This window comes from Anastrepha ludens, chromosome 3 (genome assembly GCF_028408465.1).
Source record: "Anastrepha ludens isolate Willacy chromosome 3, idAnaLude1.1, whole genome shotgun sequence".
NCBI classification, from domain to species: Eukaryota; Metazoa; Arthropoda; class Insecta; order Diptera; family Tephritidae; genus Anastrepha; species Anastrepha ludens.
The window spans coordinates 75,124,905-75,138,650 of record NC_071499.1 but is presented as its reverse complement, the minus strand read 5'-3'; the positions used below and the strand labels follow the sequence as shown (position 1 = coordinate 75,138,650).

The following is a 13,746-nucleotide window of genomic DNA, read 5'->3' as shown; positions in this document are numbered from 1 at the left end:
CTATGCGTGGCTTAATGCCAGCCTAACCTAACCTAAGTAGTAGATTACATAAATAAACTAATTTTACAAGAAGATTTATTAAGGAAATATAGGACAATATTTTGGAATTCCTAATAAATGTGAGGTGTATATTGGACTTCGTAAGCATCCGCTCCTTGCGAAAAAAAATTTCAAAACTTTGTATTAGTACAAGTTTCGCATGGGAATTCTTAAGCATTGAGCATTTTAAAAAGGTCCATAGAGTGCGACAAACGACTAACGTTGTATATCCGTCGAATGAGACACATCCCCAAAATTACTAGCGGACGAATTTTAGTAGTATATGCACTACCCAAGCACTATATGGTAATTTAGATTGTACAAGTATTAGTCCATAGTACACCATTTTCAGCATACTGCTTGAACATAATTTTAATTTTTATATTTTTTATATTTATATATTTCATTTTCACGATAAAATGAGCTTCGATTGGTTAACATATATTGCTGCATAGTAGATATTGTATATATATGCGACGACCAATTTAGATTTGTATCGATTTTTTTTTGCATACAGTTTGTAGAATGGAAAATAGTATCACCACTCGGCATTTCCTTGCCACAAACGGGTAATTTTTTGGCCAAAAAGATGTCCCTATCTCGCGATACGTCACAAGACGATCTTGCGTTATCAATCAACAATCGTTTTGGATGGCCTTTGTACCAGCGTTTCACACTGGCTAAGTGTGGTGTTTCAACATCAAAAGCCAATGGATTCATGCTTCAATAATTCGCATCGAAAATTGTAATAAATCATCGCACGAAAATTTTCACCAGTTAATTCCATCTTCTGGGCGAAATAAAGTTTTCAACTAACTGAAGAAAGAACAAATAAAGTTCGTAAGTGAAAAAGTCATATATAATTCTATGCAAGTTTATGCCAAAAAATTCCAAACTGTTCAATAAAATTATCCAATTACAGCTCAACACACACGGAGCTGCAAAGGCGCAAAATATAAAAGGCAAACTCGATTATTTTGAAAGGTAGCTAATTTGAAGGCGTACTATACATTTGAATGGATTAAAAACAGTTTGCGTTTTATTGAAAAATTTCCCGTATTTTTCACACGGAATTTCATACCTACTATTGTTTTGTAGATGTATGTATGTATGTATACTTGTTTGCGTCAAAAAATTCAACCTTACGAAAAACTTAAAAAGATCTGATCTAATTCCTTAAAAGCACTTTTGTTACTTTTGCTATTTTTTATTCATTCACAAATCGCAATACCACTTGTTAATTATGTACTTGTTAAATTGCTTTTAGCACCTGTCCCTCACTTCACTGGCACACACACCCACCAACCGGCCACTTGCCACACATACAGACATGCACGCTCTCACACCCTTCAACTTTGGGGCTTATGGCTTTCACCTAAATAAAATTTTTAATCCCGATAATACTTATACATATACATAGGCATGAATAACAGGTACATGCGTAAACCGTTCGCTTAAATGTGGCTTACCAATTAACAGCGATATGACAGTCATAATTAGAAAATAAAAATTTGCTATACGTCGAAATTGTTCAAGCAAATTTTGTGGCAGGAATGTTATTATTGTGTATTTTGTCGATTTAATTCGATTCAACTGTTGTCGTCCCTTTTTCTTTTTCACCTCTTCATCGCCGCCAATTTTGATTTGTAGCCAATCATTAATTGTACTAACACGGGAACCCTAACAAAGCAAAAGAAAAATGAAATGAAATTAAATTTAAATCAAAATTAAATGAAATAATTTAAAAAATAAAATCTTTAAAAATAAAACTTAAATATAATTATAATTTTATCACCATATTAACAATACTGTAGGTATATAAGAATAACACAGATCTACCAATTTTTTTTTAATGAGAGTGATTTTCAATGATTTTTATGCGCTAAATGCGCGGGCCTTAAGAAAATAAGAAGTAAAAACGAATAAAAACATGTTTTTGGGTGTATTCACCCCTGGTTGGTTGAACTGGTGATTCATCCAGAATCCAACCATTTTGTTGACACATCCTCGTTACCAAATTGTCTAACAGCTATTTACAGCATGACTATATCCAGTCTGTGCAGTTTAGGAACTTTATTAAGTTGTTGACGTCTCGGCCAGACAGTTGTTCGAGATTTTCGAGCGGTTGTTTGCCCAGGGTTGACATTCTCTCCTTCCATAAGGCAGATCATTCACAAAGGAAATAGAAAATCGAAAAGTTCAACTTAGATCATTAAACACTAAGAAGATACACCAAGCTACCTGCCTGTCCCGTGGTCAAAAAAAACCAGATTGATGATGTTGTGATAGATGAGAGATACGCTTCTAGTGTATTAGATGTACGTACAATCCGAGGACCCAACATTGACTTGGATCATTACCTCATTGCAGCCAAACTAGGCGCAAGCCTCTGTACAGCGAAAAACGGACATCTACCTACGCAAAGATGTTCGACATCGAAAAGCTGCAATCACAAGAGACAGCCAGAAGATTCGCCACTCGACTCTCACTCCTGCTCTCAGAGAGTACTGCCCAACAAACCAGCATTCACGAGCAATGGAGCAACATTTCTCGTTCTCTACGTACCGCCGTCGAAGAAGAAATTGGATTCCGGCGAGCCCGAAAAAACAGTTTGTACGACGAGGCCATGACATGCCTCAGAAAGAAAAGATGCTGCCTATAGAGCCACGCATACCTGCCGATTCGAATTTAAGTGCGCTCAGCCCATCCCATCCAATGTGCCATTTACCGCGGGATTGGTCTTCTAAATATCGCCCTTAAGGTTCTAGCGAGCGTATTATGTGAAAGGCTTAAGCCCACCATCAACCAACTGATTGGACCTTATCAGTGTGCTTAAGGCCTGGAAAGTCTACCATCGACCAAATATTCACAATACGCCAAATCTTGGAAAATACCCATGAAAAAAGAATTGACACACACCATCTTTTCGTCGAGTTTAAAGCTGTATTCGACAGTACGAAAAGGAGTTACCTGAATGCCGCGATGTCTAAATTTGGTATCCCCGCAAAACCAAACGAGGTTTCAGACACGGTAGCTCGCTGTCGGGGGACTTTTTTAACCTAATGTTGGAGAGGATCGTACGAGCCGCAGAACTTAATCGCTCAGGCACAATTCTTTATAAGAGCGTACAATTGTTGGCGTATGCCGATGATATTGACATCATCGGCCTTAACAACCGCGCTGTGAGTTCTGCCATCTCCAAACTGGATAAAGAGGCAAAGGGAATGGGTCAGGTGGTGAACGAGGACAAAACGAAGTACCCCCTGTCATCAAACAAACAGTCGACGCACCCACATATCGGTACCCACGTCACTATTGACAGTCATGATCTCGAAGTTGCAAAAAACTTCGTTTATTAAGGAACCACCATTGATACCGATAACAATGTCAGCCTAGACTACTTTGGACTAAGTAGGCAACTGAATAATAAAGTCCTCTCTCGAAGAACAAAACTAACACTTTATAAGGCTATCTTCATGCCCGTCCTAAAGTATGGTGCAGAAGCGTCGATGAAGCGACGCTTGGAGTGTTCGAGAGAAAGATTCTGCGAAAGATTTTTGGACCTTTGCACGTTGGCGACTTCGAATATCGTAGGCGATGGAAAGATGAGCTGTATGAGCTTTACGACAACATAGACATAGCGCAGCGAATAAAGATCCAGCGGCTACGTTGGCTGGGTCATATTGTCCGAATGGATACAAACGCTCCGGCTCTGAAAGTATTCGATGCGGTACCAGCTGGTGGAAGCAGAGGAAGAGGAAGGCCTCCTCTGCGTTGGAAAGATCAGGTGGAGAAGGACTTGGCTTCACTTGGTGTGTCCAACTGGCGCCGGTTAGCACGAGAAAGAAACGACTGGCGCGCTTTGTTAAACTCGGCGAAAATCGCGTAAGCGGTTATCGCGCCAATTAAGAAGAGAAGAAGAAGAATTCAATCAAAAATAAATTAAACTTATAATTTACCTATTTCATTTTAATGAATAAAGAAAAATGTACATTTCTGATAGTTTACGGAGAAAAAATATTAAAGAATACTTAGAATCCAGTTAAACAATTCATTTAGCAACATTTTGAAGTAGTATTTTGTGGAAGAAAAATGATTTGAAAGCGAATCAAATTCTCTCAAGATTCTAAAAATCGGAGCATTGAATGCGTATGCAGTTCTAACCATACTTAGCCAGAAAATATCATGACTTCGTAAGCTTCGCTGAGGAATATTGAAATTAATTTTCTCGAGTACCGATGAGGAGTCAATCGCCCCACTTACCACACCGCAAACGAAGGTGAGGGAGAGAATAGTCCTTGAACTATCTAGTGATTTTAGGTTAATCAACAAGAACTTAACCGACTTTTTAAGGATGGATTTCTATCAGTGAAATGCAAAACATGCAAAGCATAACGCACAAAGACTTTTTGGACACGTTCAAGCCTACTATTAAGACGAATTAATATGGTCTCCATATACAGATGGCATATTCCAGCTTCGAACGCTCCAGAGATGTATATAACAGCTTGAGACTATATGGATCAGCAAAAGCCGAATTAATACGTCTAATAAAAGCTATACAAATAATTTGACTTGTGAATACAAAAGCCATGACGGTTTTACTACTTATATATGATTCTATGCATATACCTTTTAATCATGCGAATAAAAAGGCAAAGTTTAAGGATGATCCCATATGTTTGGTTAGTATGCACCAGTTCAACTATTTACGACGGCACGACGTACAGCATGGGCTATGTGGTAATGCAGCAACTCCGGTACAGCGAGAAGGCAAGGCGAAGACGCGAACGTCAAGAAAGTGTGTAAGCCAATAAACATGAAAATGCAGGCAAACTGACGATACCAGACACGGAAACTTACCTTACTATGGTATGGCAGGGACATGGCGAATGGGATAGAACTCTCTCATCAACTGATCTAAATAGTGGATGGTAACAAGCAGATGCTCTTTTGACGTATTGCATCAGGGCAGTAACTGACGTTGAGTCTAGTGCTCAAACCACCTCCCGACGAAATACTTAACGGTAGTACCGGGGAGATCGGTACTTTGATGGTAGGAGGTTTTAATTTTGACGAGGTTAGGCTATCGATGTTTCTTCTTCGTAAACAAAAACAAAAAAAAAAACACGTTTTATGCCGCCCCGAATATATTTATATATATAATTGGCCCGTACACACTTTTTGGTTTTTTGGCCGAGCTCCTCCTTTTATTTGTGGTGTGCGTCTTGATGTTGTTCCACACAAATTAAGGGACCTACAGTTTCAAGCTGACTCCGGCAAATATTTTTATGAGGAGCTTTTTCATGGCAGAAATACACTCGGAGGTTTGCCATTGTCTTCTAAGGGGCAACCGCTATTAGAAAAATGTTTTTCTTAATTTTGGTATTTCACTGAGATTCGAACCTATGTTCTCTCTGTGAATTCCGAATGGTAGTCATGCACCTACCCATTCGGCTACGGTGGCCGCCCCGAATAGTGGAGGGTATTTTATGAGGAACTTTTTCCTGGTAGAAACATATTCAGAGTGGTGACCACTAAAATTTTTTCTATCATTTGGTGTTTCATGGACAAGGTTTCGAACCCGGCACTACCGAACGGTAGTCGCGTACCAAAAAATGCGGGTATCGCGGCCGTCAACTCACTTAAATATGGAAAAATTATACCTTCAAGTTTCAAGTTTTCACGCTTGGAAAATCTTCACACCACTTTCACTGTATAGCTGCCATAAAATTCCGTTAATATAATTGTAATTTGGGAAGTAGCGGAAAATTAGCATGATTGAACTAAAATAAAGAGTTTTTGGTATGCTGACAGCGCAAATAACAAATACAGAGCAATCATACTAAACATGTACATACAGAAGTATAATTTCAGGGTAATTTTGTATTTACGTAGGTACATTAAGGTACCTCAAAAAAGTTGCGGTTTTTCCACCGGAATTATAAACCTATTATATTTTAAAATATTATAAAAAATATAAAAATTTTGCGCGTTCTGGATCGATTTGAAAATGGCTCCAGAAACTGTTTTTTATAAAAAAAAGCTATTTCTAAAAGTATTTTTTCAAAAAATCAATTCAGATGATGTTTAAAAGGTAGTATAAAAATGTTTGAAAATCAACTTATTAATAAATTTATCAGCGGCATTGCACTAATGAGAGTTTTCGAAGTACTTTCGAATCAATAAAACTAATAATTAATTCTTAATATCTTTCCGAATCTTTATTTCGCAACCTTTCAATTGCAAAAAATATATTTAGGGTGATATGTCGTGGAAGTCATATTATGACAAAGTTATTTAGCCGTTAAAAAACTTTACAACATAAGAGTGACGCGACCTTGTAAATGGAGTTGCCATGAAAGTCATCCTAGATACTCAAGGACATTGACATTGCAATTTGAATAGATCGAGCCAAGGCCCACCAAGAGATTTGGTGGCACCTAAAACACTCAGGCTAAAAAGCCCATTGTATTTAGAGCTCTGGAAAGAAGGTAGATAGGCAAGGAGGAAAGGTGACAAGTATCAGAGAAAGAGATAGGAAAGAATAGAGACAGAGACAAAAGTAGTTAGTCCTGTGAGAATTTTCCAGACTCTTTTGCAAATCTGTAGATATCCTCCAGTTTTAGAGAAGGAATATTACTCAATCTCACGTCATCGGAACTCAAAACTAGCTCTTGTAGCCTTGCTCTAGCAAAAGCAGGACACTCACAGAAAGAGTGCTCAGTGCAATTCGCCTCCTCCAAGCCAGATAGGTACATCGGGTCCTCAATGATTCCAATGTGGTCATGGTGGAGAGTAAAAGCTCATAAGAAGAAAAACATATTATAACATTTATGAGCCATACAAGATAAGCCAATAAAAAAAAACTAAAATACCTAAGCGTCATGATCGACATGAAATTTAGCTTTAAGTAACATCTAACAACAGTCAATTACAAAGCAACGGCTGTAATGGACGCTCTCACAATCATACTACCCAATATGATGGTCCGCAAGGGGAAAGAGAGTGACAGTCGTGGACTCAATCGTGCTCTATGCGGTGCCAATATGGGCAGAAGCCAAGAATATCGACATGCGTGAAGTGGTGCGCTCACACAGGCGGATTGCATTACGACGATGCAATATGTGTAGTAGTCGAAAAATTACCAGCGTGCTTTTTAATTGTGATCGCTTTGCACGTGAACGTACAATATTTCAAAGAGTTTTGGGACACTCACCTAGTCTTATCAACCTCATACGGGATCTGTGCTCGTCCTGTGCTAAGTGGGAGGCGGTTCGAGCGCTTGCCGGAAAAATAATGCTACGACTTCAATTCATTGATTAGGAGCGCAAGGCCCAGCAGCAGCAGCTACCGTTGCAAGTACGACATGGAGATGAACTGCTTCTGGGCAGGACGACGATTTAAGTAGACACTTCATTCTATCACTCACAATAACATCATAAAGAAGACAAGAGAGGAGTTCGTAAATACTGCGCTATCGCAAATTTTCCGATGTTCCATTTCCTAGTGTTGGTGGGAGCATGTCCCACATACCACTGTCGCCTTTGATGATTTTTCTATCATTTCATTTTAACTTGCTCCAAAACATAAAAGATAAGCCAATATATATGCGTTAATCTGGTACACGGGTGGATCAGTATTGATGTATTGGGCCGATGCTGCGATACTCCGAGACGTTGGGAGATGCCCATATTTGTGCAGCCTTCAATATAACGCGCAATTAATGCAACCGGAACAATGTAATCTTGTCCGAAGCGATGAACCAGCTATTAGGGTGCTTTTATCCTTTCAGATAACATACAATTTATCCCGGTTATCCTGAGAGGACATTCTAGGCTGAATTATCAATCAAATAAACTAGGAATTTATTTTTGTCATTTTATTGGAATCCGTACTCGACCGACCTCTTCGGTCCAATTTCGTACTAGTTTCCAAAGTATCGAAAAAGGGATGCAACGGCGAACAATTGACTTGACACTTCCTAGGATATTACCCTATAAATTTCACGAGTTGCTTATGTGGAAAAGAAAAGTAATTTAACTATGGAAAAAATCGAGCATTGTGCAGTGAGTGAATTTTTATTTTTGGAAGGCTTAAAACCAATCGATATTTATGAACGAATGTCGTAAATATATAAGGCCTTTTTGCCATCAACTCGTACAGTAGAAAGATGGGTTACTAAATTTAAATGTGGTCATATAAGCCTTGAAGACGATCCACGTCAAGGACGTCCAAAAGCAGCAACAACTCCAGAAATCGTAGAAAAAATACAGGAAATCGTATTGGAAAATCGTCAAGTGACTGAAAGCGATTTCGTAGAAGCCCTAGGCATCGCATTGGGCAGTGTAAGGAATATTTCTACTGAAGTATTGGGTTTCAGAAAGTTGTGTGCACAATACGTGTCGCATTCGCTAACAATGGAACAAAGACACATTCCAATGCGACTTTCTCAGCAATATTTAGAATGTCTTCGAAAGGATAAAGTGGATTTTGTGCGTCGATTCATCACTATGGAAGAGACTTGGGTTTATCACCGTATTTCTAAATCAAAAAAACAGAAGGTAAAGAGTGATGTGAACTTGGTTCTTCGGCTCCGAAGGGAGAAGAATTTAATGAGTTTGGAGAAGAAAAAAATTTTTTGTGCGAACTAGATTTTTCTCGTTCTTTTTTTTTTGTTTTTTGGGTCAGTTTTTTCTTCCTAGTAACTTTATCCGTCTTTTTATACATTTTGGGCATAGTTTGCATCTTTATAATCGATATTATCGCGTGTTTTGCTTTGAGCTGGAGCAGTTTTTGCTTTGACCTTTTGCTATGTGATTGCTTTTTTTAAATATTATTATTATTGTTATTTTGTTTATAAGTATATTTTTTTACTTTTATGTTGCCTTTCCCTTAGTGCTCTATTGGTTGATTGTAGTGATTTTATATCAGATTTAAAATTACATATTTTTTACTGCGTGAATTTAGTAGTTTTAATTTGTGCCTTCTGAACTTTCTTCCCCGTGTTTGTTACTAAAGTCGCTCTATTGTCCTTTCTCACAATTTATTTTTTTTATACAGCGCCTTCTGCTTTATATATGTACGGGTATATATCACCTTTTTTGGGTGTTTGACCGAGCTCCTCCTCCTATTTGTGACGTATGTCTTGATGCTGTTCCGCAAATGGAGAGACCTACAGTTTTAAGCCGACTTCGCAAGGCAGATACTTTTTATGCGGGGCTTTTTCATGTCAGAAATACACTCGGAAACTTGCCATTGCCTGCCGAGGGGCGACCCCTATTAAAAACACCATTTTCTTCATTTTAGTGTTTCAGGTTGTCATCCACCAACCCATTCGGCTACGGCCGCCTTCTGCTTTGCTCTTATTTATTTGCCCCTAACGAATATCTCATCAACCGGTCTAAAATTTTTCGGTGCCTTTCTTGTTCACTAATTTCTTTGTGGACACTACTTTGGAAATCAGACCTTGGTAATTTATTCTTTCAGTCCTATATAAAATATCTACTGGGTTTTCTTTTTGATACAGAGTGAATTATTGTTTTATAGCGATCGACTGCGACCTTGGCCCAGGAGGGCTCGACCAAAGGTGGTGGATCGTGGTTTTGGTAATTTTTTTTTTATGTGACTTGTCGAGCCTTGATTTTATCTTGCGCTTTTCTTTTTTTAATTTTTTCTAATTCACTTCACATCACTTCAGTTCAATAGCCACAACACCAAACGTTCTCACACAATCCTTAAGAACAAATTTCCACATTACCTCCTAAAAGGCTTATTTCTTATTTGTATATTAACAAATTATATTTTGAGTGCCTCATATTGCTGACGCTACGCTTCCTATGAATTGCATTTTGCTTACGCAAGTTCATTGGGTGTCAATCACATTGCAGGTGAATTGTCTGCACCTGATTACGCGCGTGTTATGGAACTGCAGTGTCAGCATATTTACATTAGTCAGTGTATTAGACACCGTGCTGACTTTAATGATGAAGAGCGCTTTCCTCGATTTTTCACCCACCCGTATTCACTTCAGTACGGGTTGCTGTGTAATGATTCAATTAACACTTTCAAAATGTTTTAATTTGTAGTCCATTAAGTTTTCCCCATTTTTTTGTAGTGCACCCTATAAGTATCTGTTTTAAGTACAATAGTTTTCGTGTTGGCCATTGCTTCTTATTTTAATATTTCCCTCTAATGCTAAAAAACTTGTTACATTAATTTGTGTCCAATATTTACATATCTAATTATTTACTTGTATATTTATTTGTACTCTATCGTCGCGTAACGTTTCGCAGTGCTTACTATTGTATTAGAAAATTAAAAACAAAAAATTAAGCGTATTTCAAGAGATTCATTTAAATTCACAAAGTTCGTTGTAAAAAAGAAATTTGATATAGAGCTTTTGAATTGGATGCCCACGTGCTCCCTTTGTTGGATCTTTGGCCAAAGCCTTCCTCATATTTGTGGTGTGTGTCTTGATGTTTATCAACTAATGGAAAGGCCTACAATTTTACGTCCCCTCCGTACGAGAAATGAGGAAATTGCAGGGTCCGGCGCTCGAAGTGTAACTATTAAAAAGGCCATAAATTTAGTTTGGAAATTTGCTTTTATTCAGTTGAGTAAAAAATATGTGAAAATAATACAAAATTAAGAATCAATTTACTTTTGCTCGATACGGCCACCTTTTGCCTTGACTATGGCCTTGAGACGATCCAGAAACGAAACGCGAGCTGCCCGAATATAACTTGCACGTGTTTTGGCCCACTCGCGGACAAAGCCTTTTTACAGCGCCTCAAGACTGGTGAATCTTATAGTTCGGACCTCGCTCTCCAAAATGGCCCAAAGAGAATAATCCATCGGATTCGGGTCTGGTGAATTCGAGAACCATTATATGGATGGTATGAAGTTTGGAACGTTGTTTTTTAGACATTCTTGGTTCACTCGAGCTTTGTGAGACGGTGTCGAGTCCAGTTGAAACGTCCATGGTCTGCCACCAAAACGTTTGTCTTCCCACGGCTTCAAAGCAACCTCCAGAATACTTTCCCGATAATTTTTCAAATTTACCTTGAAACCAGACTCGATAGAAACGATTGGAGAGCACCTATCTGCTGTTACAGCGGCTCAAACCATCTGACTTGTTGCTGATTATGCGAAATTGTTTTGAAATTTGTTTTGTGTCTGAGAAAACTCTAAGCTCTTGAAGTATATTTCGCTACACCGCATAATTATAAAAAATGTACTCGTGTTTTAATATTTATTTCATCCTGAGAATGCACATTAGTCACACGAAGAATCAGAGAAAATGGAGAAGACTTATAAGAAGAAGAAGACTTTTAAATTCTAGAAGAAGACTTATAGATTAAGAAGAAGATTTATAAATGCAACTAAGGTCCGCTTCTAACCCACTTGAAGTCAACTTAATTGTAACATACATCCTTTTAACTACAAGTATCTATGTATATGTATATAAGTTCATTTAATTTCAAATATGTATTTTCCAATCACACGTAAATTTAATTATAGTAACTAAAGAGATTTGATTTTACCACACACCTTGTGCCATTTCCAGGAGAGACTTTCCTTAACGAAACCCTTCGATTCTTCCGCATTATGAAAAAGTGGAAACCCATAAGTTGGTGTGTTGACGCGTCGATATCCGCCAGCGAGATGATCATGACGACTAACAAAATTCATTTTTTGCAGGAAGACAGCGCAAAATCCAAAAGGATCACAAGTCTCACACACACATAAAAAAATAGAGCTCACTGTTGGCGCCCACAAATTGCCTTTGATTTTTCTTTATCTCATATTACTACTCCTTACTTTCACCAAACTTTAATAGCGCCAAAGTGTTTATCATTAATTTTTGATGGCTCGTAAATTCCACACTCCCGTTCGTAAAAAATTGCATACGCGAATAGGATTTTGATTTCCGCAAAAAATTTCACTTTATTCTGTTGGCGCGTTATGCGTAGCATTTGTTTTAATTTGAATTTAACCAGCCCCGCTTTTGAGGTGTCGCCCGTAATTTCATAAGCAACTGTTGCAGGAAAATTCATTCAATTACACTGGTTGTTGGCTGTATTCTGTATCCATCAAATGTGGGAAAGAAAAATTTTGTTGTTTTAACGCGCATCCGCGCTTCACTAACACTCGCATCTCGTTAAACGGCATCTAAACTCAGCTCAACAGAAGCTCGCAATCACAGCTACAAAAATAATTACGATTGTTTGCCTCTACTACCGAACTCGCAAGCATGCATGTATAGATATGTATGTATGTAATATAGTACTATATGATTGAGAGAACTCGTCGGTGTTTACTATTTTTTAAGATGCATTGTTTTGTTTTTGCTATGTTTTATTCCTTTTGTACTCCTGTGTGTAGTTTAATTTGCACCATTTCATGTATTTACTGTTTGGAAAACATTTGCACCATTCATTTGCGCCTGTTCACCGATGCGCTAAATGGCTGGCTTACCAAATGTTGGCCAGATTCAAGAATACTTACTCACATATATATGTGTATGTATATATGAGATGAATTAGCTCGTACTTATTTCATTTAAGATGGTATTGATTCTTCATGTTTGCATCGTTTCTCGCCATACTCAAATAGATTATTTGCCAACTAGTGTTAGCACTTGAGGCTTGAAGAGCTGAATAGGCAGTTAAAGGCTTTTAATTAACATGTTTTTCGCGTAGATAAATATGCGAGTGAGCCAAAATTTTATTTTGAAGTATGCCTGGGAAATATTCAAATAAATCGACTCTCGAGCGTGTGACAGTTTTAAGTCAATAAAATGAGCCTGACGCCTTAAAAAATGTTTTTCAATATAGAGATAGCGCCTTTTGACTAGAGCAGTGCAGCAACGGTGATCACGTTTGACCATTTTCATCGCAGTCAGAAGTCATTGGCGAAGAAAAGAAGAAGAAACACATCAATTCATCGGGCTCCTTCACATTTACATGAAGTTAATGGGACACCCTCGCTTGACACCCTCAATGAGTGGTCTTTCCACTAAGGATTGCTACTTTCGAAGAGATGCTATCTACGTTTAAAGTAGTTGTATTGTCAGAGTGCATTGTTTGAACTACAGGGTGATGAAGAATTTCGAATTTCAACCAACATTTTGTTTTTACTTTGACAGAAATTTAGTTTATAGTCTTTATTATTACTATTTGTTACTTGGAATAATTTTTCGATACAATTTCTTTCAATATATTCAATAATAAACTATATAAATAAATTGTTTTTTGCTTGAAAATTTAGCAAAGTCTTAAAATATTAAAACGATGATGTTAATTGGTCGCTTAGAAGCATCATTTGTACGCCATTAGACTTCTTTTTTTTTCCTGAGCCGTTAAGAATAAATCTTACGCCAACAAAAAAAGACGAATTCGAAGAAGCCGTTGATAAGAGAATTGCCGAGACTCGAAAAATATTCTGAAAACTGTCCTTTTTTTAATTTGGGGGGTTGTTGTTGTTGAAGCAGCGCAAGTTTTCCCCATTCAAGTACGGGGAATACTGCTGGAGTGACAGTCCTTGGACGGATATCAATCTGCGTCGTTCGGTTAACGTCGAACTGCCGTGTGAATTTCGGGGTTAGTTTGTTTATATTATAGTGATCCCCAAAATTTAAGAAAAAAAATTTAAAAAAAACCAAAGATGTGAATCCGTTTCTTTATTTTTGGTATAATTTTTTGG

At 37.7% G+C, this 13,746-nt stretch overlaps 1 protein-coding gene across 4 annotated transcripts in view; it reads right to left on the bottom strand.

Annotated features, from left to right (window-relative positions):
* Positions 1-13,746, bottom strand: part of LOC128858222 (phospholipid-transporting ATPase IF) — an 87,014-nt gene that overhangs the window by 34,750 nt on the left and 38,518 nt on the right. For 2 of the 4 annotated variants that reach the window (XM_054094302.1, XM_054094301.1), the window contains exon 2: positions 1,509-1,719. In XM_054094302.1, the coding sequence (XP_053950277.1) occupies positions 1,509-1,719 (211 nt within the window). Of the gene's footprint in view, positions 1-1,508; positions 1,720-11,592; positions 13,182-13,746 lie in introns of those variants that run through there. The other 2 variants (XM_054094300.1, XM_054094299.1) reach the window with 2 other exon arrangements.